General features: G+C 35.7%; 1 protein-coding gene across 1 annotated transcript in view; it reads left to right on the forward strand.

Annotated features, from left to right (window-relative positions):
• Positions 1–771: 771 nt before the first annotated feature.
• DNAJC13 (DnaJ (Hsp40) homolog, subfamily C, member 13) overlaps positions 772–25,964 on the forward strand; it is a 127,920-nt gene continuing 102,727 nt past the window's right edge. The window contains exons 1-2 of the mRNA XM_008584623.1: positions 772–939; positions 19,513–19,593. Coding sequence (XP_008582845.1) covers positions 19,526–19,593 — 68 coding nt within the window. The 5' untranslated portion in view covers positions 772–939; positions 19,513–19,525. The remainder of the gene's footprint in view (positions 940–19,512; positions 19,594–25,964) is intronic.

The following is a 25,964-nucleotide window of genomic DNA, read 5'->3' on the forward strand; positions in this document are numbered from 1 at the left end:
ACCCCCTAGAAACATGATCAGCAGACAATAAATAGGAACTATCAGTATTATCTTTCCAGCACTCACACCACCAAGGCTTTAAGCATCTCAGGGGCTTTGTCTCCGCGACCTCCCAGACCACCCAAAATTTAAACCCCGCTCAGCTGTCGTTCTGGGCCTCTCAACAGCAAGTGAACCTGCTGGCTCCCAATCCAGCCAAACCCGTGAGAAGGCAGGCCCAGAACGACATACGCTTCAGACTGCCTCGCGGATGCTCCATGGCACTTGAAGTCAAGGGCGAGGCGGGTGCGATTCTCTACATCTAAACTTCGGCCGCAAGTCCCGGGCCGCATCCCTACCGTGGTAGGACAAAAACCGAGGACTGTGGCCCTCGAAGAACACGCCGGGGGGCGTGGCCCTGCTCGCACGGACGCGCCCAGAGGCGTGTCCTTCCCCAGCACGCGCTAAGGGGCGGGCCCCTCTCGCTCTGCGTGGACTCGGGATCCCACGGCCGGCCTCGTTGTTCTGCGCATGTGTACCTGCTGGGAGGGCGGGCCGGTGGGCCGGCGGTACGCGGCACTTCAGGAAAAGGGAGCGAATGGGGCCGGGAGGGAGAGGAAACGCATGCGAGAGGGCGAGGCAGAAGGCGGAAGAGTTGAAATCAGCTGACTGGGTCTCGTGACGGCCTGGGCGGTGGCGACGCCGGCGTACTGGAGCGCGGTCGCTGAACGCCTGAGCGAAGATGGCGGCCTCCAGAGCGAGCCTCTGAGAGGCAGAGGGAGGGGGCGGGGAGGCAGCGCCGCGGCAGCACCAGGAACCCGCGGCGGCGGAGCTACGGAGCCCGGACGGGGAAAGGGGAAGTGCTGAGGAGAGGAGGCCGGCGGGCGCCTCATCGCACTCCGGACGCAGAGCCGGCGGCAGAAGGAGCTCGGGCTGGAGTCTCTCCAGCCTCCCGCGAAGGTAAAGCCGACTCTGGGCGCTGGACTCTGGGGCTCTGCCTTACTCCTTGTCCACGCCGCGGGGACTTGGGGGAGAAGGCTTAGGGCAGGGGGGAAAGGAGGAGTGATGTTTTAGCCTCCGCAGCTTGCAGCAGCTAAAGGAAGCAGATTACTCTCCCTCCCCCCCACCGCCCCCAGGCTGCTGGTCTAGTTCCTTCCGTCGACCCTCCCTCATCTCCCACCCCCGGCTCTGAGTGACATTCGCCCTGGGCACTGCCCTGTTAAACCCCACCCCTCTTTTTGCCTGATTTACTTGTTTTCTGCCCCACTCCTTTTAGCATATCCTTATCCCACACACCTCTCATTCTCCCGTGGGCTCCGCCCTCGGGATTCCCTTCCAGCCTCCTAGTGCGAGCACCCTTCCTGCTGGACTCCGGCGACACTTGTTTCCTTGGATCAGCGACCCTCCTTCCTCGCGCATCCTGCGTAGACTTTGACTTTCTTTTCTTAGCTTTGTTTCGTTTTATTAGGAAATGAGGAGTACTCGCGTCGTCTCCTCTGCACTCTCTCCCTTTTCTAAAATCAAGTTTTCTCTTAGGGTTTTTTCTTCCAGGACGGTAGATTATTCACAGTGGCCTTTCCTCGGCTGCTGTGATTTTACCTCTGAATGAGGCCTTTGGAATGGGTGAAGTAGGACTTAGACCCTCAGTGAAGTGGCTGTTAAACGTATATTTGAGTCTTACTACACTTAGAAGAGTGCCGTCCCTTCTATTGTGCCCTTATTGTAGGTTGTTCAGTTAACAAACAATTGAGATTGTTTATCAATTGCTTGCGGGGAGGGGGTAGTAAAAACCTCCCTTTAAATGTGGTGGTCTTCCAAAGTAATGATTGCTAGCTGCTTTTCCTTTTTAACCCACCCGGATTCCCCTCAGAAAGGAGGGCTTCTTCCAGATGCTGTTGCATCCTCTATTAAAGAGCTTTATACTGTAGTTATTTTGAGCTTTTTGGACTATAGTGTCTTGATAAAAAGTGAAATTTTAGTATATTTCATCAGGACCTGCTCCCAGTGATTGTCTTACTGTATTTTCTTTCCCAGTTTATGGACTTGATAGATTTCTAGATTTGAAAGTACTTGTCTGCAGGGTTTGGGGAAGTAAGTTACAGTAGTCAGGTACCCAGTTTATGGACTTGATAGATTTCTAGATTTGAAAGTACTTGTCTGCAGGGTTTGGGGAAATAAGTTACAGTAGTCAGGTTCGTATGTTGCCAGTAGTTTGAGCCTGGGAATATGAAACAGGACGTGCCTTTAAAAAAAAACCAAAAAACTGGAGGTTTATAGAAACTGCTTGTTGGAAATTTGCTGTCCTGAAAAGACTAGATTTCACAATCTTTGGTTTCTGGAAAGTGCTTTATTATTTGATTTAGTTTAGCATAAAACTTGCAATCTTGTTAGCATTTTAAATGTGGCTGATGTGTTTAAGTGGCTATATCTCAAACTTGGCTTGTGCTGTTAATATCAGAATGCACTCAGGGAACATAAGTCCTTGTTTAGAAACTATTACATTACACTCCTTGTTTGAAAACAGGAAGTAGAACATATTAAGGGAGGAAAAGAGGAGTCAGAGGGTTATTAAGAAGTAGGAATATAAAGAACCTTAAGGCTAGAGTCCAGTTCATGGAGAATAACAGAATTTGTATTCCAATGAGAGGCAATGGATATTCCTCTTTTTTGTGTGTGTGTGGCTGGCCAGTACTAGGATTTGAATCCTTGACCTTGGTGTTATAATACCCTGTTTTAACCAACGGAACTAACCAGACAACCCATTCCTCTTTTTCTAAAGTGGCAGTAATGGTCTAAAATACACGAATGTCATATAGTGTTACGCTTAGTTGCTCAGCTAGAAAAATAAATGAAATATATGAATATCATCAGTGAAAAACAGTTATGGAACCATGGAAAGCATGAGTTATTCGTAAGAATTTAACTTTAACCACAGATAAATAGAAGGTGGTTGCCCAGGTGGACTGAAAAATACTGGCTATATTAAATTTGTAAAAAGGTTGATAATGCATTCTTGTTCTCTATGGGTACTAAATTAGGGTTGTGATAAAAAGGTGTTTTAACTAATTTCGCTGTGTTCCTCAATCAGTTCTGTTTACACAGGTGACTTTGAGGTTTCTGTTGCACATACCTTTCTTCTGTTGGTTGAGGTACTTAAAATTAGTAAATAGATATTTACTATGCAGATAAACTGCAGCACAAATTTGGTTGCTAATAGATTTTGGCCTCAGTGTTCCCTGTAATGCTTGGCATTGGTTAAAGAGAGTTGTTTTGAAAGAGATCCTTTGAGTCAGTATTTCTCAACTTTTATTAGACCCAATAAAGGCTCCCTTTTTATACTAAATAATTTGTAACACCTCCTTTACTATCCTGAAATAGTTTATAAATAATATAACCACCTTCTAGCTTTGGCCTGGGACAAAAAGAAGCTTTGCTGTCACCTTTACAACAAAGAAGAACTAAACTAATTTGAAATTCAGGACTTTTTTGAAACCTGTTAAAGAGCTAAGGCCACAGATAAACCACTGGCCCAAAATTTAAGGAGAGATGGTGCTTGCAGAGAGAGCACATGCATGTGTGAATTTGCATTCACCTTCATCAGAACTTCATAACTGGACACTGATAAGAATAGTTCAGCTATAATAACTGGCAAATTGTTGAAGGCTGAGTGCATCATCCTGCAAGCTCTTTATCCACAAATCTCACTGAGTATACTCCTAGGAAAGACTGGAAAGAGCCCTGGGGAGTGTCTGTTGTACGTACCTAGGGGAGGGGACTAGCACCAGCGCTTTCAGGAGGGGCAAGAAAGTCTGTTCTGATTCTTCCCCTCTGTCTCTTGTGTGGAACAAAAGCTTTAATGGGGATCAGGTGTGGGGGTGCCCTACTAGTGAACATTGATTGAGCTGGGGGGAGATAAAAGAAGAAGGGAACAATTTTATGCCTGGGAAGGGACCCTGAGCCCAAAACTGCAGCCGGGGGAGGGGTCAGGAGAACCCAGAAGGCCACACCCATGAGACCCCAGGACATAGTGTATGACTTAGACGTAACCTTAATCAGAACAGCAGAGACTGCATTTCCCACCCTGTGCCACCAAACTAACAAGCTTTGAATAACAAGTGACAGAATAATGTTAGGAAAGGAAAAAAATTAAGCAAAGAGACACCACACAAAGGATTAAACAGACATTGTTCTAATAAATTATGCCCTACCATAGACACAAGCTATTCTGAAGGTATATGAAGCCTTTGGTATATTGAGGATAACCATAGCAACAGCATATCATAAACACAGCCCAGCTCCTAAATAGATTAACATAAACCGTGCTCTAAAGGTCTCATAAAGAAAAGGTGTGCTCATTTCTAGTCATAAATATTACTCATCTCAGTCTCTACTGTCCTATGCTAGATGTCCAGCTTTCAGTGAAAACTTGTGAGACCTATGAAAAAGCAAACCCAAGCAAAGCACGCACACACAAATGCTCCTAAGAGAGAGAGCAATCATCAGAACTCCACTCAGATTGACATAGATACTATTATCTGACAGGGAATTTAAAATGATTATAGTACATAAAGACTAGAAAAGAAAAGTGGACAAAATGCAAGCTCAGGTGGGTTATTTCAGTAGAGAAACTATAAGAAGAAATCAAAAGGAAATGCTAGAAATGAAAAGTACAATAAAGAGGCAGAATAATGCCTTTGGGCTAATCAGTAGATTTGACATAGCTGAGGGAAGAAGCAGTGAACTTGTAGGTATGTCAGTAGAAATTACCCAACAGAAACACAAAAACATTAAAAAAAAAAAATTCAAGAGCTTGAAGATGATACCATTTGATATATGCATAATTGGAATCCTAGAAGAAGAGAGAACAGAGCAGAAGAAATATTTGAGGAAATATTTGAAAATTTTTCAAAATTAGTGTTGAACATCAAATTACAGATCCAAGAGGATTAGAGAGCATCAAGCAGGCTAAACCCCACCACCCCTTAAAAAAAACAAACAAACCCACACACCTCATCTAGGCATATCATATTAAAACTGGTGTAAATAAAAGACAAACAAAATCTTTAAGGTAGCCAAAGAAAAGAGAAACGTTACATATGAACAAACCCACACACCTCATCTAGGCATATCATATTAAAACTGGTGTAAATAAAAGACAAACAGAAAATCTTTAAGGTAGCCAAAGAAAAGAGAAACGTTACATATGGAGGAACAAAGATAAAAGTTAAAGATGAAAGTAAAATAAAGATACCTTGAAACAAAAGCTGAGAGAACTCATTACCAGGAGATTGCTCTACAAGAAATGTTAAAAGTTCTTCACCACGCATATAGACTGAAATTTGGATCGGATCTACAGAAATAAATGAAGAGTGCCAGAAATGAAGTAAATGAAAGTATATAATAAAATTTATTTTTTTCTCATTTTTAATTGTTCTAAAAGACTGTAAAGGAAAAATAGCAATATATGGTATGTTTGTATTATATATAAGTGGAAAGTAAGACGTTATCAGCACAAAGAATAGGAAGGAGGTACTGAGAATATACTGTTATAAGGTCCTTATGTTACACATAAAGCAGTATATTATTTGAAGGTGGACTGGTTAATTAAAGGTCTGTATTGTAACCCTAGGGCAACATCTAAAAATATATATGCGTCAGCAGAGAAGATATAACTATTGAAAATTCTCATTTTACAGGAGAAGGCAGAAAAGGAGTAAGAAACAACAGACAGAACATATAGAAAACAACTAGAAAGGTATAGATTTTTGCTTAACTGTACCAATCACTTTAAATGTGGCTATACTTGTTAAAAGAAATTGTTAGACTAAATAAAAAGCAAGGTCCAACTATATACTGTCTACAAGAAATCTACTATGAAGATATAGGTTAAAAATAAAAGTGTGGAGAAAGATACCATCAAACACTAACCAAAAGATGGTTGGAATAACAATACTAATAGTACTAATAACAGTTCTAGTAACAACAAACAATACTAATAAAAATACTAAAGCAGACCTCAGAACAGGGGTATTGTATTACATAATGACAACACGTCAGTTTTCCAAGAAGACATAGACTTAAATGTAAAACATAAAACTAAAATTTTTAGAAAACTGGAGAAAATTTGTTTGACTTTTGGGTTTTTGATACAACACCGAAAATATCCATAAGAAAAAATGGATAGATTGGCTGTCAAAATAAATCATATAGCCACTTGGTACACTTAATTTTAAGTACATCACACCCCTCTGCCTGTGTTTAAAGTTGAAGTGAAAGGAATTTATAATAAAATACAGTCAGTTCAGCTATAACATGATATATGCATTCCTAAAAATCACTGTGCTATGCAAAATTGAATAATTAAAAACCACAGGATTTATGGGAGAAATGGGTTAGGACCATGAAACTCAAAAACTTCAATGATACATTTTAGAAAAAGATAGGCACTTAAAACAAGAGCACTGTTTTGCACATGTTAAATTATTAAATACTATAATTATGGCATTTTGTTTTGAAAAAGTTTGGTTGTGGAAGTGAGCATTGGAAGGCATCACAGCTTGTGAGTTAACTGTTAAGTAGTGGAAGGAGGAAAGTTATCTGAGATCAAATAGAAAGTTTAAGAACATGTATGTGAATGTGTGTGATTCATTGACCTCCTAAGGTATGTGNAGAAACTATAAGAAGAAATCAAAAGGAAATGCTAGAAATGAAAAGTACAATAAAGAGGCAGAATAATGCCTTTGGGCTAATCAGTAGATTTGACATAGCTGAGGGAAGAAGCAGTGAACTTGTAGGTATGTCAGTAGAAATTACCCAACAGAAACACAAAAACATTAAAAAAAAAAATTCAAGAGCTTGAAGATGATACCATTTGATATATGCATAATTGGAATCCTAGAAGAAGAGAGAACAGAGCAGAAGAAATATTTGAGGAAATATTTGAAAATTTTTCAAAAGTAGTGTTGAACATCAAATTACAGATCCAAGAGGATTAGAGAGCATCAAGCAGGCTAAACCCCACCACCCCTTAAAAAAAACAAACAAACCCACACACCTCATCTAGGCATATCATATTAAAACTGGTGTAAATAAAAGACAAACAAAATCTTTAAGGTAGCCAAAGAAAAGAGAAACGTTACATATGAAGGAACAAAGATAAAAGTTAAAGATGAAAGTAAAATAAAGATACCTTGAAACAAAAGCTGAGAGAACTCATTACCAGGAGATTGCTCTACAAGAAATGTTAAAAGTTCTTCACCACGCATATAGACTGAAATTTGGATCGGAACTACAGAAATAAATGAAGAGTGCCAGAAATGAAGTAAATGAAAGTATATAATAAAATTTATTTTTTTCTCATTTTTAATTGTTCTAAAAGACTGTAAAGGAAAAATAGCAATATATGGTATGTTTGTATTATATATAAGTGGAAAGTAAGACGTTATCAGCACAAAGAATAGGAAGGAGGTACTGAGAATATACTGTTATAAGGTCCTTATGTTACACATAAAGCAGTATATTATTTGAAGGTGGACTGGTTAATTAAAGGTCTGTATTGTAACCCTAGGGCAACATCTAAAAATATATATGCGTCAGCAGAGAAGATATAACTATTGAAAATTCTCATTTTACAGGAGAAGGCAGAAAAGGAGTAAGAAACAACAGACAGAACATATAGAAAACAACTAGAAAGGTATAGATTTTTGCTTAACTGTACCAATCACTTTAAATGTGGCTATACTTGTTAAAAGAAATTGTTAGACTAAATAAAAAGCAAGGTCCAACTATATACTGTCTACAAGAAATCTACTATGAAGATATAGGTTAAAAATAAAAGTGTGGAGAAAGATACCATCAAACACTAACCAAAAGATGGTTGGAATAACAATACTAATAGTACTAATAACAGTACTAGTAACAACAAACAATACTAATAAAAATACTAAAGCAGACCTCAGAACAGGGGTATTGTATTACATAATGACAACACATCAGTTTTCCAAGAAGACATAGACTTAAATGTAAAACATAAAACTAAAATTTTTAGAAAACTGGAGAAAATTTGTTTGACTTTTGGGTTTTTGATACAATACCGAAAATATCCATAAGAAAAAATGGATAGATTGGCTGTCAAAATAAATCATATAGCCACTTGGTATACTTAATTTTAAGTACATCACACCCCTCTGCCTGTGTTTAAAGTTGAAGTGAAAGGAATTTATAATAAAATACAGTCAGTTCAGCTATAACATGATATATGCATTCCTAAAAATCACTGTGCTATGCAAAATTGAATAATTAAAAACCACAGGATTTATGGGAGAAATGGGTTAGGACCATGAAACTCAAAAACTTCAATGATACATTTTAGAAAAAGATAGGCACTTAAAACAAGAGCACTGTTTTGCACATGTTAAATTATTAAATACTATAATTATGGCATTTTGTTTTGAAAAAGTTTGGTTGTGGAAGTGAGCATTGGAAGTCATCACAGCTTGTGAGTTAACTGTTAAGTAGTGGAAGGAGGAAAGTTATCTGAGATCAAATAGAAAGTTTAAGAACATGTATGTGAATGTGTGTGATTCATTGACCTCCTAAGGTATGTGCATGTGCATGTTTGTGAATTCCTATGTAGGTGAATTCAGCTGGGTACAGTTTTCTCCCGATTGGCCTAGTGTTTGTTTCTTGGGGATGAAATCAGGCATAAGCAAATGTGAAATACGCATTATGCTCATATTGTTCAGTAATGTATTAATCCTGTTGGAATAAATTCACATTACCAAAAAAAATTATAGCAGAACTGACTATACACATTTCAGTATGTAATTACTTAAGTATAATTATACCAAAATACACAATGAAGTTGTCAGAGGCTGGCACCTTTACGTAGAATCAGTTTGATTTTGACAGAGATGTTGATGTGTACGGGTTTGTCATATTGGTGACTCAGATACAAGTGGATTGCCATTAGCATTGTTTTCTGAAATGAACAAGGTAAATAAAATATGATCTCTCAATTTACATGATAGCTGCATTCCTGAAAAAAATTATGAATCATGAATCATCAAAAATCATTATGTTAAATCCCACAAATGTACTTGTGATTTATATTTAAAATAGAATTAGTCTGGTATTAGTTCATTATACATAGGTTTTTATCTATGTGGGTGACCACTTGGACATTTGAAAGTCCTACGTTGAGGACAATTCTTCAATCTGTGGGACTGTCTTTAACGTTGAGAGGAATCTAGTCCCATCCACTAAATTCTAGTAGTGCTCCTAACCATAATACCTCAGATAGGGTGGCATCCCACTTCAACCATTACTTTAGTTTAAAATATTAATTAGTGGTTTTCAACACATTTTTCAGCTTCAGTGGTATTCATATGCTCAGCACATGCCAATCAATAACACCTCTTGTTATATGGAATGATTCTTAATTGTGGAAACTCCTTTGGGAGTCACTGTTTTAGGGGATATTCTTGTAGCAAGTAGCTTAAAACAACATGGTTATAATCATCTTTGCTAACTTAAAACACAGTTACCTGTGGAAAGGTACATTTAAGTGTGGTTTGGTCAGTAAAGATAAATATATATGTGTTACCTGTGGAAAGGTACATTTAAGTGTGGTTTGGTCAGTAAAGATAAATATATATGTAACTTGCTAATAGCTCTTTTTTATGTACTCTCAACAGCCTACATATTTGAGTTTTACTTATACTTTTATGGACTACAAATGGAGAAGAGTGATCTCTAAAACAACAAGGTCAAAAGTCAATGGGATTTTATAGATTCAACAATCTTAAGTTGCTTTAGAAGTAGACCACACTGCCTAAGCAGTGTTCACATGCCAGCAGTAATACCTCTTTGTAGTTGATCAGTAAAAGTTTGATTTTTTGATTAACAGATGGAAATCAAAACTCCTAAAGCAATCTAAAATAGTTATTTTAATACTCTGACTTTATCAACTGTAGTTGCCAGAACTTAATGGAAGGATTGATAAGGTTATGAATGTAGGGGTTTTCTCTAATATATTATAAATTCTATACTAATTATACTAAAATTTAAACTCTACGTGGATTTCTGACTTGTATTTCTTAGTCATCTAGTGCTATGGGGTTTCTAACCCTCAAACTTCTAGTCAAGATACAAAATGTGTTTTGAATGTTTATCAAATCTTAGAGTGGATAAGCCATTTCCCCCCAAACCTTAGATCTGCTGGGTTTAATTTTACAAGTAGAAATATCCTTTTTTAAGGTAATTTGTAAGTGCTCTGTAAATGGTAAAGCACTATGGGAGAGGTAGGCATAATAGGGATATTTCAGAAAGAACCAATCTAGAAACTTGTATTATTGCTGTTTTGTGTTGGGTGGAAGGGAAATAGCAATTCTTAAACTCCTTGTCTTTTAATAGTACGAAGAGAACCGTTTGGATGTTAGGAAGTTTATTGTGAAACTTTCTTCAGCTTGTATTTGTTATAGAATTAGAAGGTTTAGTCTCCCATTATGTATTTCCTACAGTGACAGGAAAAACGGCAACAAGTTAAAACATGGCTGCTGAAAATCTCTTTTGCCCATTAGGGCCTGTTTGCCATTTAGAGCAAAATTATTAAGTGCTTGTTTGTGAGCTGAAGAAGAGCTTATTAAACTAGTACACTTTGTTCTTGGATAAGCCAAGTTATGCTTCAAAGATAAAATGAAATAGAAATTAGGTCTAGAAAGTTTCAGGAATGTGCACAGACTGATAAATATGTAAATGATCAATAGCAGTGATTTCAAAGAATTAAGTGAACACATTTCTGAAAAAAACTTTTTCAGGTAAATATTTCAAGGCATTTTTAAGTCTTGGAAAGAGAAGAGTCACAATAATTTGTCCTTCGTGGAAAAAAATGTTAATTTTTTTTCAATAGATAAAGATCTATTTTGTCAGAAATAAGAATTATTCCCTCAGATGAAATCAGCATACATTTGTTGGAAACAGAAGACAGAAGTCTCTTTTTCAATATTTAGTTTATATTGCTGAATAGAAAAGGTGAACAAGATTAACTGCTATGGGGTGTATGCTCACCCCCTCCTCTCATTAAGATAGTACTGAAGGTGTTTATTCAGATTTAGGGTTTGCTTTTGAATTCCTCCTGCCCTTTTGTTTCATGAATATGTACCCAATTTCTAATTGGAGAGGAATCGATTTTGAAAAAAGATTGGGGAGAGATCTCAGATTATTTTGCCTATCCTATGATAGTGGAAGTATTTAAAAGTTAATTTTTATGTGGCAAATAAAGGAGATGCTTCAGTACTATAACTTCTGGGCAGTTTGGAGATATGATTGTCAGCTGAAAATTGATATTACTACAGGTGTTCTCATTTTCTAACATTAATCTCTAGAGGTATTGGTTTTTTCAACAAGTTAAGGAAGGCTGAAATGAGAAAGCCTTACTTGTGATCTGTTTATGGTTGTTTTAAGATTCCTGTAGGCATGGCGCACATTAAATATATGGTCTTGTTGCTCATTTATAAGGAAATGCTTTCACCTGTGATTGAGTGGTAAATTAAAAAGAAACTAAAATTAAAAATTAAAAAAGAGGGTTGAAGTTCATATAGCAGTTTCTCCCATACACAGCACATTCTATGTAGAACAGTTTAGTTGTAGCTTTTCAGTCTGGGTAAAAATTAATGTTCTGTTAGTCATTTATATTTTTTACCTTTTATTTGAACATGTACTAACCTAGTGGTGCGATTTACTCAGATTTTGACTCCAGCTACCAAGAAAAGAAGATCTTTAACCAGCCAGCATAAGGGATTCTCTCTTTAGTTATTACTCAGGTTTAGCTTTTGTCTTAGCAGTGTTTCTTCTTCCCCCTGCATTTTCAATAAGTTATACCTGTATGAGTTTTACGCCCATAAATTAATGCCCATCATGTGAATGTCTACCATATTTTTAGTTGTGGTTTCACAATAAAGCAGGTAGACAGTGTTTCTGTTGTAGGAGAGTTTGATCATAAAGGCCAACTCAGTTTTCCCCCAACATATTATAAAAAATTTCAGTTGCAGCTATATTGAAAGAACTTTACATTAGACACCCACATACCCACCTTCAAGATTTTCACATTAACATTTTACTATACTTGCTTTATCACAGGTCTAGCCATTTTTCTGTCTGTCCATCAATCCATCTTATTTTTTGATGCATTTCAAGACAAACTCACATTTTGATTTTTTACTTGGGAGTAGAGCTAATGATGAAAGTAAATTCTGTTCTTACATTTTGTGGATTTAGAGTGAAAAAATTATTATCTGCTGTCTGCAAGTTGTCAAGTTTGTATAAAAATTACCTCCAGTTGGTCCTGCAAGATATGTGCTTTAAACAGGCAAATAGCCTTGATTAATGCCAGTTCTTTCATTCACAAGTATATTATTTTTCTGTATCATTTTTCATTCATTCCTGTTTTACATAACACAAGCCTTGCACATATACTTAATTTTGATATGTGTGCAAATTCTTTTGCTTATAGCCTGGCTGTAATCTGCTTGGGTGCCTGGGGTGACAAGTTTCATCATGCTTTTTCTTTTAGTGTCAATTTGATATACATTTCCACTCAGTGGACTCTCAAATCCTGCAGATTTGTGTCAAAATCGTGTATCTTCTAAAAGATCATTTTCATTTTATCCATAAATGATCTTAAATGGATTGCCAGTATTACTGCCAGTAATAAATTAGAGAATGCAAAAACGTTAAGTATTATTCGAAAGCATGCAGCAGTGGAATTCCTTGAAAAAGATGAACCTAGCCAAAATGCCTGTGTTGCTCTGAATTTGACTTTTTAACCTTCAGTACAATTACATCAAAAGGACAAACAAGTTGCAAACAAAGCTCTGGTGGTGGTATAATGTTAGGATATAGAGTGAAAACAAGTGAAACAGACTTACAAAAATTGGTGGTGCTTTCAATGCAATTTAGTTGCAAAGGACATGTCCACTTGAGTTTTCCTCATCAAAATGAAGTTTAGGCCTTTGAGAATTTGAAATGGTGCACTATTACAGGAATGAAGGAGGTGAAATTTCAGTTGATGATAGTTTGAGCAGATAAATTCTTGCTAATTTGAATAGCCTCTAAACAACTGGCAGGGTGGCAAATGCTGATGATACTGCTACTACCAAGATCTCATTCAGTAATTTATACATTTTTTAGTTGGACAACTTATTGTTATTTATAGCATGTACCTGTGTTAATTTTATTACTAGTGTGCCACTTGAGCTTCTTGAAACTAGAACTTCTACAGATTTTCCATCATGAATAATGGGAATTAATGGTTGCTTAAGGGTTTTTGCCTATAAGCAATGATTTTTCAAACACTTTTAGAGCTTACTAAAGAAATAGATACAGGGGAAATATTGACTGTAGATTAAATTAGTGAATTTGCTTTTTTTTCAAAAGTCTTTCAAACCATAACTAACTTATAGGGCATCAAACAAAATTTTAAATATTAGGTTGGGTACATGTAAAGAAACATTTCTGATAATCGAAATTTCAGATACTTAATAAGGGATATTTAAAATGTAGTAAATAAGATTGACTTGTAAAATAATATTTTATAGGAATAAAATATAAGAAGCTGAAGTGTAGGGTGTTGTGTTATAGTAAAGATAATTTTTAAAAATTTCATCTATCATGATCATCTTGGTCTAGCTTACATTTTTTTCCTTTTAAAAACTTTTTGTGAGAAAGGTTAATTGTAAAGAATAAAATAATAACAGCATAATAATAAAATGATGTCCTCATGTACGCCATCCAGTTTTTTTTTTTTTTTTTTTCCTTTTTGAGACCGGCCGCACCGCGCTCAGCCAGTGAGCACTGTGAGCGCACCGGTCATCCCTATATAGGATCCGAACCTGCGGCGGGAGCGCTACTGCGCTCCCAGCGCTGCACTCTCCCGAGTGCGCCACGGGCTCGGCCCCGCCATCCAGTTTAAGAAATATGACATATTGGTATAGTTATTTTTGAATGGTTAAGTAAAAACTATGAATGCTGATAAAAATCAATAAAACACTAGTTTTGGAGGCAGAAATTCTAGGTGATATACATTGAATAGTAGAAGGATTGAAATTAATAAAAGATTTAAAGAGAATCAGGTAATTTAGTATAATTTTCCCCACCAAAATACATTAAGACGTATAGGTGCTTGTAGCTACTTGAAAATAAAAGAGATAATGGAAATACTCAAAATAAGTTGCATATCTGGGGTATGTGTAAAATACAGTGATTATTATTAGTTGGTAACTAATAATTAGTTAATTTTTTGAGTATTTATTCTGAGTCAGGTACCTTGCCAACTCCTTTGTTTGGGTTATCTCATTTAGTGCTCACCACAGCCCTTTGCAACAGTTAGTATCGTCCCTATTTATAGATGAATTGTGATTTAGAGAAGTTAAGAAATGTTATTCAAAGTCACACAGCCAGTAAATGGCAGTTATTACTAATCTGTCTTTGGCTGTAAGTAATATTTTTAAAATTCACCACCTTTATGTTGGTGATAGATTATTAAAATTACTTTAGTATGTATGTTAGTGTAGCTTATTGTACCAGCTGTTAGTTAACATATATAGCTCTGGGATCTGTGCTACAGAGAGGTATTCTGAGGGCTTCCCAGATTGAATCTACACTTGACCACTGTAATTGGAGGACCCCTAGACTTGCCTTCACTCATTTTCTCTTGAAATTGTTACAGCTCTCATTTTGAATGATAGTACAAAATATTCTTATCCTATTTTTTCTGCATTTTTCTGATCTGGGTTCATTGCCATTATCCTCTATGTGTCTGGAAGTATCCTCCTGGTCTGAAAGAGTTAATGCAGTTTCCAGACCAATTGCCATTCACTGTCTGAGTGACTTTATCAAAAAGTCAGGCTGGCCGGTTAGCTCGGTCAGTTGGCTCAGTTGGTTAGAGCTCGGTGTTATAACACCAAGGTAAGGATTTTAATCCCCGTACCAACCAGCTGCACCTCCCTTCCCCTACCTCCTGCCAAAAAAAAAAAAAAGTAGTGGAGGTTTTACTGTGATTTAAAAGATTTACTTGAAAATTTGGAGAGGTTAATATTATACTATTGGTTCCAACCTCACGTCTCATTAGTCGGTTATTCTAGAAGCTCAATGTTAGTTAGAATAGTGTTTTTCTATTGTTGAACTCTCCTTAAAGAGTACCCTGAAATCATATATTTGGTAACAAATTTGTTATTATATATTTGAGAACATATAAAAAAAGTTTTAAAGCTTATCTATAGATGGAAATACTTTAAAAGTTTATTTGTAGGTGGTAGAGTATTTCAGCTTTGTAGACTTTTTTTTTCTTTTGTCCTGTGTTGAGTATGGTAATTTGTTTCATTGCTTGAAATTGTGGGTTTCAAAGTTATTTCTAACAAGTGCCTAATCATCTTTTCAGGTGAAGGTAATAATTGAAACTAGTTCAAAATTATTCCAGAAATATGCTGTCAAATGATAAATCTGTAATTATATGGTCAGAATAGATTTATTTTGATTTCCTGAAGTTGAGAGAAGGTATTAAAGCTTAGGTTAAGTACATAGAGTGTGAAGTTAGGCAGGTTGGTGCAAAGCCTAACCTAGCCACTTACCTGCTGTATGACCTTGTACAAGTGATTTCATTTCTCTAACTTTCTGTTTTCCTGTCAATAAAATGGGAATCATTATACCTGTACCACAGTGTTGTTATGGGGACAGAGTGACATAAGTGCATGGTTAATGACTACCTCAGTCACTAACATGTGATGAGTACTCAATAAAAGTTAGTTGTTGCATAATTTCAGGACATATCATAAATTTTTCCATTAGGGTCACCTTGCATTCCCAACTTCAGGATAGTCTTCAATGAGGGTTCAAAATGAAAAAGCATTATCCTGATTTCCATTTTGAGGATATGCAGACACTAATAATAGCATTGAATTATCCTGTTATTTCTAGGGTTTCTAGGGTTGACTTGGCTACTTAGGTAGGTGTCATCCCTCCTTACCTCTCAAATATGCTGCTACCTAGATATAACATGGCTGAAGGCAAGCTTTTCAGATAGAGGAGCAATTTTCTTCCATAAAGAGCACTTCCATTTCACTAGCCTTTTTATTTTATTTTTGTTTTTTTGCTTATTCAGAATTGGATTCAAAGTAGCAACATCGCTTGTGGCTTCTTAAAATATTACAGAGAAAATTATCAGGTGAGCTGATATTTGCCATAGGAACTTCTACTGATGTCCAGAGAATTGAAGCACTTCTTTAATCTTACATTTAATTTTTCTGTCAACATTCTAATCTGCGTCAGGAATAGAGTATTTCTTCTATTAGAAGTTGATTGATAGTTTACTTTTATATTGATGTGTCATGTCTTCTTTCTCTTTCTCCTTTTATCTGTCCTAAACCAAAAATTCTCTGGAGTTCGGTGCTTTCATCACCTCCAAGTACATAGGTCTCCAAAGGGTTTGGGTAAGCCTTCTTGAAGTAGGCTTGTTTTAATTCATCTCCTAAAAGGTCTGTTTGAGTTATATATCCATCAAGTCAGTGATCTCTATGAAGCTATTTTTTAGGTGTTTTTTTGAGAAAATTCTTAAATTTGTTTTGTTATTAATTGTGGAATTATTTTGCTTTTATTCCCGCTTAGAATTTATAAGGGATCATCTTTATTTTGGGGGAGTCATGCCCTAAGTTCTTTATAGTTTGTTGTTATTTTAAAATCTTTACTTTTTTCTCTACCTTCCAGTCTTTACTCAAACACATTTTCTTTCTTCTCAGTTTTCCCAAAATAGGCCCTTGCTACCGAGTCAGTCATTCTGATACCTTAAGTTATAGACTAGGAATCCAAACTGTATTCTTCACTATCAGCCATTTACCTTTTCTGTCCTCCTTTCTCTTCCATTGTTCCAATCTTCACTTACAGTAGATAAGGGGAAAATATTATCTGTACATCTGTGTATTTCACTTTTCTGGCAAGTCCTCAGAGTTGCTGTCTAGATTTCTTTTCAGTGATATCATTTACTGCTAATGATTCAGAGTGCAGGAATAATGTTTGCTGGGTTTAATAAATCTTAGTTGGCTGCCTGTGTCATCCCAGATTCAAAATCTGGAAACAAACAAATAAAACACCATACCAATTGTCAGGACTGTATTTAGCTGTCTCTGCTCACTAGTTGAAAACATCCTTTGACTGTAAGAGAAGTTTCTTTCTGGTAACAATAAAGGTTTTTTTTAAACTTGGTTACTTGTGGTTCTCTTTATTAGTCCTCAGAACATGAATTTAATAGTGCATTTCCAGAAGGTCTGACAAAACTCTATTTGGGAGTACCTGTTAGAGCATCAAGTTTGAAGTGGACATCAGAATTGCCTGTGGGATTGCTGCGTTTCATTCATTCGCTCAAATACTTACGGAACACCTGTTTTGTGTTAGGCATTCTTGTAGTCTCTGAAGACATGTTAGTGAGCTAAACAGACAAAACTCTCTCTGGATATTCTAGTAGGATTAGATGAGTAATATAATAAATTGCACATTAGAATATGGAAAGTGCTATGGGGGAAAATGTGCAGGGGTAAGAGGAAATAGGGAGTGTAGAATGAGGAGGGTGGTTGCAATTTAAACAAGATGGTTAGGGTAGGTCTTATTTTAAAGGTGACATTTGAACATAGATTTGAAGGAGTTGAGGGTATAAGCCATAATAGGGCACAAACGTTCTATGTAAAGGACAAAGGCTCTCTACCTAGAACTAATTGTCTAATTGGTAACACAAAAAGGCTCATTGGTAATGCAAAAACAAGTAGGAGGAATGAAGAAAGTAATTTCAAAATAGAACTGTCTTTAAAAATGTTTTTCCACTCAGATGTATATCCCAGAGAAATGAAAACTTGTTCATACAAAATTGTATAAGCATGTTCATATCAGTATTATTCATAATAGCCCAGAGGTAGAAACATTAATTGATGAATGGATAAACAAAATGTGGTATATCCATATATCCATACAATAGAATATTATTTGACAATATGGCCAGCGTAGGCAAAACCATAGTGATAAAAAAGTAGATTAGTGGCTGCCAATAACTAGTGGCAAGGGGAATAGGGAGTTACTGCTAACAGGATTTCTGATTGGGGTGATGAAAGTGTTCTAAAAATAGTGGTGATAGCTGCAGAACTCTGTGAATATACTAAAAAACAAAAAACACTGAATTGGACATTTTAAGGGAGAATTTGTGGTATGTGAATTGTATCTCAAAAAGTTGTTATAAAAATGTTTTTGGATGAAAATAGCTTCATTCCAATTATGAAAAGAATCCTTGCTGATTTAAAGAAATTCACAGTATGTAAGGGTGTAAAGCATCCTAAGTGAAATATAATTCCAGCCATTCAGTTTGCATTATTGACACTTTTATAACCTACAATATTTTTTAAGAGTACATTTCAAATTATTAAGGCTAGAGGGAAATAGCCAAGTTACAAAAGAAGAAATAAGTTACCATATTCATTTTTAACTTATTCAAAATGAAGTATGTGATGTAGTATTTTCAAGTTTTTCATCAGTCTTTCATTAGTAGCCGGTTCCAACAATTTATACTGTAAAATTAACAAGATTTTGAAATGAATGGATTTTGGATTTTATATACTTCCGAGACAGTGAACAAGCATTACACGTAACATGGTCTAACTGCATGCGACTGTTAGGAAACTCATTCCATGTGTGATTCATCACACAAGTTCAACAGTCTTGATCTGTTCAGTATCCTGTTCAGTCAGAGGAGTCCATTAATCAAGCTGCTTTAACAGTTTCTAAACATTATCAATTTCTGTACTTACCTTGATGTGCCCTGGTAACATATAGTTTGCAATTGTACTTTGAGTAGCACTGTTATAGTTTATTCTTACAACGGAATACCATGTAGCCTTAAAAATCATTTTCTCAAGAATATTTAATTCCATGGGGAAAAGTTAATATTCTGTGAAAACAGATTTAAGCAGTACTATTGATAATCTCAATTTTGTTAAAGAAAAAAGAAAGATTTTTCTAAATATATGAAGGCTAGAATGATTATCTTTGGATGCTAGGATGAAAGGTGATTTACTTTATGAATATTTTAGATTCCTTACTATGGACATGTGTTACTTTTATAATGAGAAAAATTGTTATTTTAAAATTCTAACTAACAATAGATTCCCTTTACAGTGATGTGACAGAAAAATAGCTGGCATTTAGCAGCTTAACGAAAACCTTTCGGTTTGATACTTGGCAGATGTTTTTAGGTGTCCGTCATGTGCCATCCAGGATGTTGATAGAAGGCAATTCTTGTCCTCAAGAAACCCAATGCAATGGAGGAGAGAGACAATTAAGCAAACACAATACAGTGCTAAAGGCTATGAAAGACAGTTGAACAGACCATTACTTGTCCTTAAAAACCTTATAGTCTTGTAGAGGATGTATGGACTGGGAGATTCAGGAAAAACTAAGGATATATACACTGTACTAAATTCACCCACATTTTTTATCTTCCAGGTTTCAGCAGAAAATGAACATAATTAGGGAAAATAAAGATTTGGCATGTTTCTACACAACAAAACATTCATGGAGGGGAAAGTAAGTATTCTTATTGATTTTATTTTTCTGTGCTTCTAGAAAGTATTTTAAACATTACTTTTTGTCAATATCTTGAATAGTACTGCACAACTCAGTAGTGCTGTTCAGCCTTTCTCTTCTGAAAAGCATATGTGCACATTTTAAATGCAAATGTTACATTTGGAATAGGTCGTTGTTCTTTTTTCTTTTGACATTTCAAATTTTCTCTCTGTCTTGGCAAGGAGTTTGGTAAAAATTAAAAGTAACAGTTAAAAGGAAAGTAAACCAGTTATCCACCGTCTTGAATACTATCAATTAATGATGAGGTTATACACAAGTAGCAGGGTGTTAACTCCATTACTTTATTATCCAGAGACTAGCCTGTGTGTAATCAACACGTTTTCATATCCATTTGATTGTCGTCTTGAATACTATCAATTAATGATGAGGTTATACACAAGTAGCAGGGTGTTAACTCCATAACTTTATTATCCAGAGACTAGCCTGTGTGTAATCAACACGTTTTCATATCCATTTGATTGTCAGCAAAAATATGCCATTAATTCATCTAATGAAGTTTGTACCCTTTTTTTAGGCCTGTAATGAAATTTAAAAATTAGGTTTTATTTTCCTTCGGAGAGAGCAGTGGCATTTTTTAGTAACTTTGCTACTCAGACCAAGGTATAAATGCTTCTGTTTCCTCTCTCTTAAGATGGATGGTAATTCCTGTCCCTCAGATTGTTGTAAGGATTAAATGAAGTGATATGAGGGTTTTAAAATTATGCCTTAAATACATTGAGTATTCAATAAATGGCACCCGTTGACCTTTACAAAAGATGTTTAGTCTTTGGTAAAGTTTAGTCATTAGTACTACTTCAAGTAGAAATGAGCAAAATGAATGTGTAACACTTTGACAAATAGGTGACCACATTATTCTAAATCGGGTTGCAAGATAAAACGTGACATGTGCACAAAGCCAATGGCTTTTGTTCTTATTCAGCTTTTCATTTTTTAGGTAATAGAGAGTGTGGTAATGTCTTAGGATGGTGCAACATCTGAACTCTATATTGTTTCTGGTTTACATTAGCAAACTGACTATAATTTTGAAAGATTTGAGTGTTTGATTTCATTTTCTGTTAGTAGCTCAGTTGTATGAACTCCTAAATCAGGAAGCATAATTGTTACCCTTGTAGAATATTTGTCTTTAGTTTTTTAAGAAAATTAGTGTATCCAGAGTAGCATGAGTATTTTTAGTTCTTTGATCAGTCTTAAAGAAAATTTTATATTTAAATAATCCTTATTTTTTCCTCAAATGGTGGATTGCTCTGGTCATCATAATATAACTTCTGTTTTTAATAGGAGTATAGCATACTGATGCATTAATTCCAAAGAACAAACTTACTGCAATACTTTTTGCTTTGTGAGCTTGTCAGTAATTGTGATCATCTGGAAAGCTTTTTTTAATGTTCTTACAGAGTAGTGACTAAGACTTAAGACAATCATCTTTTTTCCCCCTTTTTTGTAATAATTTGGAGAACTGTTTCTGTGCTGTTAGCACAATTCCTTCCCTCCGTTATTCACACCTTGAAACTTTGTTATAATTTACATATAATAAAACTCACTCTTTTAAAGAATACAATTCAGTGGCTTTTAATATATTCATAGAGTTGTGTTGTTGTTTAGAGCCTTATAATACCAAGGTCACAGGTTCAGATCCCCGTAACAGCCAGCCACCAAAAAAAAAAAGGAAAAAAAAATGACTTAGAGTTGTGAACAATCACTTCTAAGTGTTTTTAGAACATTTTCATCACCACTACCCCCCAAAAAACTTCTTCTAAAAACCCCTCAAAATTAGCAGTTATTCTTTTTTTCCTCACTCTTCTCGGAAAAAAAAAATGACTTAGAGTTGTGAACAATCACTTCTAAGTGTTTTTAGAACATTTACATCACCACTACCCCCAAAAAAACTTCTTCTAAAAACCCCTCAAAATTAGCAGTTATTCTTTTTTTCCTCACTCTTCTCAGCATCTGGCAGACACTAATCTACTTTCTGTCTACTAGTCTAATTCATATTTGGAACATCTCATATGAATGTAATAATACAAAATGTGGTCTTTTTTGACTGGCTTCTTCCACTTAGCGTAACGTTTTCAAGGTTCACCCATGTTGTAGCATGTGCTAATACTTTATTTTTTTTTTTACTGTCAGGTAAAATTCTGTTGAATGGATATTACCGCATTTGTTTGTCCATTGCATCAATTGATGGACGTTTGTGTTTTTCTACTTGTTCACTATTATGAATAATGCTGCTATGAACGTTCATGTACAAGTTTTTGGGTGAATCTATATTTCCAGTTCTCTTGGGTATATACCTAAGAGTGGAATTGGTAGGTTACATGTAGCTCTGTGTTTAACTTTTTGAGGAACAGCCAAACTGTTTTCCAAAGTAGCTGCAGCATTTTACAATCCCACCAATCAGTGAAAGAGGGTTCCAGTTGCTTCATATCCTTACCAATACTTGTTATTGTCTCTCTCTTTTTTTTTTTGTAGCCATCCTAGCATAGGTGTGAAGTGGTATCTCCTTGTGTTTTTGATTTTCATTACCCTAATGACTGATGATATTGAGTCATTTCTATATCTTCTCTGATGAAATACCTATTCAAATCATTTACTCAATTTTAATTGAATTATTTGTCTTTTTATTGTTGAGTTGTAAGAGTTTTTTGTATTTTCTGAATACAAGTTCCTTATCAGATATATGATTTACAAATATTTCCTTCATTTCTGTGGGTTGTCTTTTCACTTTCTTGATGGCATTCTTTGAAGCTCAAAGTTTTTAATTTTGATAAAATCCAATATATTTATATTTTCTTTTGCCACTTGTGCTTTTGGTGTCATGTCTGTGAAGCCATTTCCTAATCTAGGGTCACAAAGGTGTGCTCCTGTGTTTTCTTCTAAGTTTTATAGCTTTAATTTTGAGTTAATTTTTGTATATGGTGTGAAGTAGGGATCCACATTCATTTCTTTGCATGTGGATATTCAGTTATCCCAGCATCATTTCTTGAAAAGACTATTTTTTCCCCATTGAATTATTTTGACACCCTTGTCAAAAATCAGTTGACCATAAATGTTAGGGTTTACTTATGGACTCTTAGTCTTGTTCCATTGATCTTATATGCCTGTCCAAATGTCAGACCATTATTGTCTTGAATACTATAGCTTTGTACTATTTTGAACCTGGGAAGTATATGTCTCCTTTTATGTTCTTTTTCCAGATTACTTTGAATATTTCCAGTCTTTTGCCTAAATTAAAGATAAGTTCTCCAGATGTTCCCCTTGAAGATATTTATGTGACCCTTTTCTGGTACCTTTGTAATATTTCTCATTATGCCTTACTTTGCAGCCTCCTCATACTCTCTTTGATGCAGATCTATTCACCATCATTTTTCCCACTTGTAAACTACATACATAATTTAATTATATGTTTGTTCTGGGAAGAACAAGAAGGGGGAGTCAGTTTCAGTGGGGAAAAAGCACTTTTCTTTCATGAAAAAGCAAAATTTCCTTTTTGGCCTAAGCAAGCCATTTCAGACAGGAAGGAAGGTGCAGATGTTTCAGTTAAAGCAGAAGTGCAAAATCACTGTGGAAAGCTTCATAGTAATACACATTCTTCATTGTTTCTGGATGGAAATTACAAGTAAAATCTGCCTATGGTTCGCTTAAATATTTGTATACATTAATTGTAGCAAATGATCAGAACTTAAGAGTAGCATTTTAGTATCTGTACAGGATTTCAACTTCAGTACATTAGGATATAACCAAGCTATGAAACTGAGTGACAGATGCACTTACTACATTCATAGACAGTTTGTGTAATGACTAGATACAGGAAATTGACAGAAGAGTTGAGGAAACGTGAAGCTGGTGAATTTCTGACACCTTTCTTATTCGTAGCAGTATAGTTCTGCCAGGGTAGAAATGCCCTTCTCTTTAGCTGCCTGGCATTTACACACCTCACCAATTCCGTTAACCCTAGCAATTCTGAGGGGTTTTTTGTTTTGTTTTGTTTTTGTTTTTGCTTTATCCTAGTTCTTGACCCTGCCAGCCTCCAAAACTCAAATGAGTTGGTCCTGAATCCTCTTTGTGTTTTCTTTGTATAATTCTTTGTGACGATTATCAAGCAATCTAGGATTTGAACATTTTCTACCCAGAAGTACAAATTGGATCACATCTTCTTTATAGGAATCTTATATTTTACTCACAGTGTTTTATTAAAAGCTAGCTCCATTTGAGCTAGGAAAAAATATGGGCATTACATCATGGAATTAAGTCCTTAAAATACTACATTTCATGGGATGCCCTTTTATTTCTTCTGAGAGAAGTAGGGCATCTTCTCACTGAGTTATTAAGATAGGTATTTGCAGATTGTCCTATCCATTCCTTCTTTCTCTTTTCTGAGTACTACTTCTGATGTGAATGAGCCCTCTTAGGTGAAACTGATCTTTCAAGTCGAGTTTGACCAGAATCACAGTATCCTGATGATATAGTCAGATGAATGATTAATTTGCCCATGAATTTTGTTCTGTGTTTTAAATATGAATGTGCTAAAGCAGTCATGGCTACTTAAAACATAATGTTACTAATTATAATTGGTTCAATTACTCTGCTGGAGTTTTGGGACACATTAAGTGTCAAACACTACATGGATTATTTCCTTTAATTCCCACATTATGAGGTAGGCATATGTAATATCCACATCTTTCAGATGGGGAAACCAAAGCTTAGGGAGGTTAAGCAAGTTATCAGAGGACACATAGCTTAGTGAGTAGTCCAGGCAGTGTTCAAACCCAGGCAGTGTGACTCCAGAGTTGGTGCACTTAACCATTAAGCTGTGGTGCCTCCTTTAGCAGTGCTCATCACCATTGATCTCCTAACTCTTTGAGAATCCTAGTAGTTTAATTATCCTAATTTCATTATTAGATGGACTAAAATACTAGTTCAAGTACCTGGGTTCTCAAGCTTTTAATAACAGAAGGAAAAATCCTAGGTTCTGTGAGGATCCTAAAGGTTTTGAGAAATTGGTGGCCAAAACTTATCTTGAATTTGTTGAAGGAACTAGGGTGTTCAACCTAGGAAAAGAGTTAGGTATGCTGTAAGTGAAGCTGAAAGACAGAACTTGGGCCAGAGGGTGAAATTTGTGGGTAAGTATATATTGGCTTAGTTCTGAGGAACAGTTATAATATCTGCATTACTGCAATGAATGAAATGAATGGAGTTGCTTTTATGGAAGATAAATTAGTTTCCTTGCACCAGTAGCGAACAATTAAAACTATCCAGCCTTGCTTTGTGGTATTAAAAAGGTTTAAGCTCTGTTTTATAGGACCTGTACTGGGTAACATCAAAGCTCTCTTCCAGCTCTGATTAGATCTGTTTGGCTTCTTTCAGGCCTATTTGCTTAGACTCTCCACTAAAGGAGTGGAGGGCCTTGAACTTTAAAAGCAATACACAAAGATTTTACAACCTTAAGAATCTGAGAACCATTGTTTTATAGTAAACATAAACTTTCCTTAGTTTATAAAAAGAAAGTAATGTTGAGTTTTCCATATTAGGAGAAAACTGAATGAGATGAATTTTCTATGCAGAAGAGTATGACATTGTTATGGTGATCAATATTTTTGAAGTATCTATTGAGACTGTTGTACATGTCTAATTGATTCAAGCTAATATTCAAATCTGAAATTAACTTTCAGACAATGACTGACAAGAATCTTGGTTTTTACTACTTTGAAATTTATTTCAGATGTCTGAATTAAAGAACTAAATAATAATAAAATGTTGGGAGGAAATTAAGTCTTCAAAGAATTGACTTTCTTATTCACTGTCATATCGTTGAACCCAGCACAGTGTTAGGTGCTCATTTAATATTGGGTCAATCCATGGTAATACCTAATACAGTGTCTAACATGTTAGGTGTTTTTTCTTTCTTAAAAAAGAAGTGACCATATAAAAGAAATCATGTTCTAAAAAAATTGTTTCAAAGGAGAAAGGAGTATTTATAAGGACTAGAAAATTTAAGAATGATGTAACTTTTATTTTCAGGAATTAAAATAATACGGGAGTGTGCTTGTTTTAATGTAACTTAAGTTTAGTCTATTAAAAAATCTTTTTAAGTGTCACCTATCAAATCCAAAACACGGGGCCAGCGGCCCCATGGCGCACTCGGGAGAGTGCGGCGCTTGGGTGCTGCAGTGGCGCTCCCGCCGCGGGTTCGGATCCTATATAGTGCTGGCCGGTGCGCTCACTGGCTGAGCGCGGTGCGGGCGACACCAAGCCAAGGGTTGCGATCCCCTTACCAGTCACAAAAAAAAAAAAAAAAAAAAAAAAAAAAAAAA

This window comes from Galeopterus variegatus, unplaced genomic scaffold (assembly GCF_000696425.1).
Source record: "Galeopterus variegatus unplaced genomic scaffold, G_variegatus-3.0.2 Scaffold3317, whole genome shotgun sequence".
Lineage (NCBI taxonomy): Eukaryota > Metazoa > Chordata > Mammalia > Dermoptera > Cynocephalidae > Galeopterus > Galeopterus variegatus.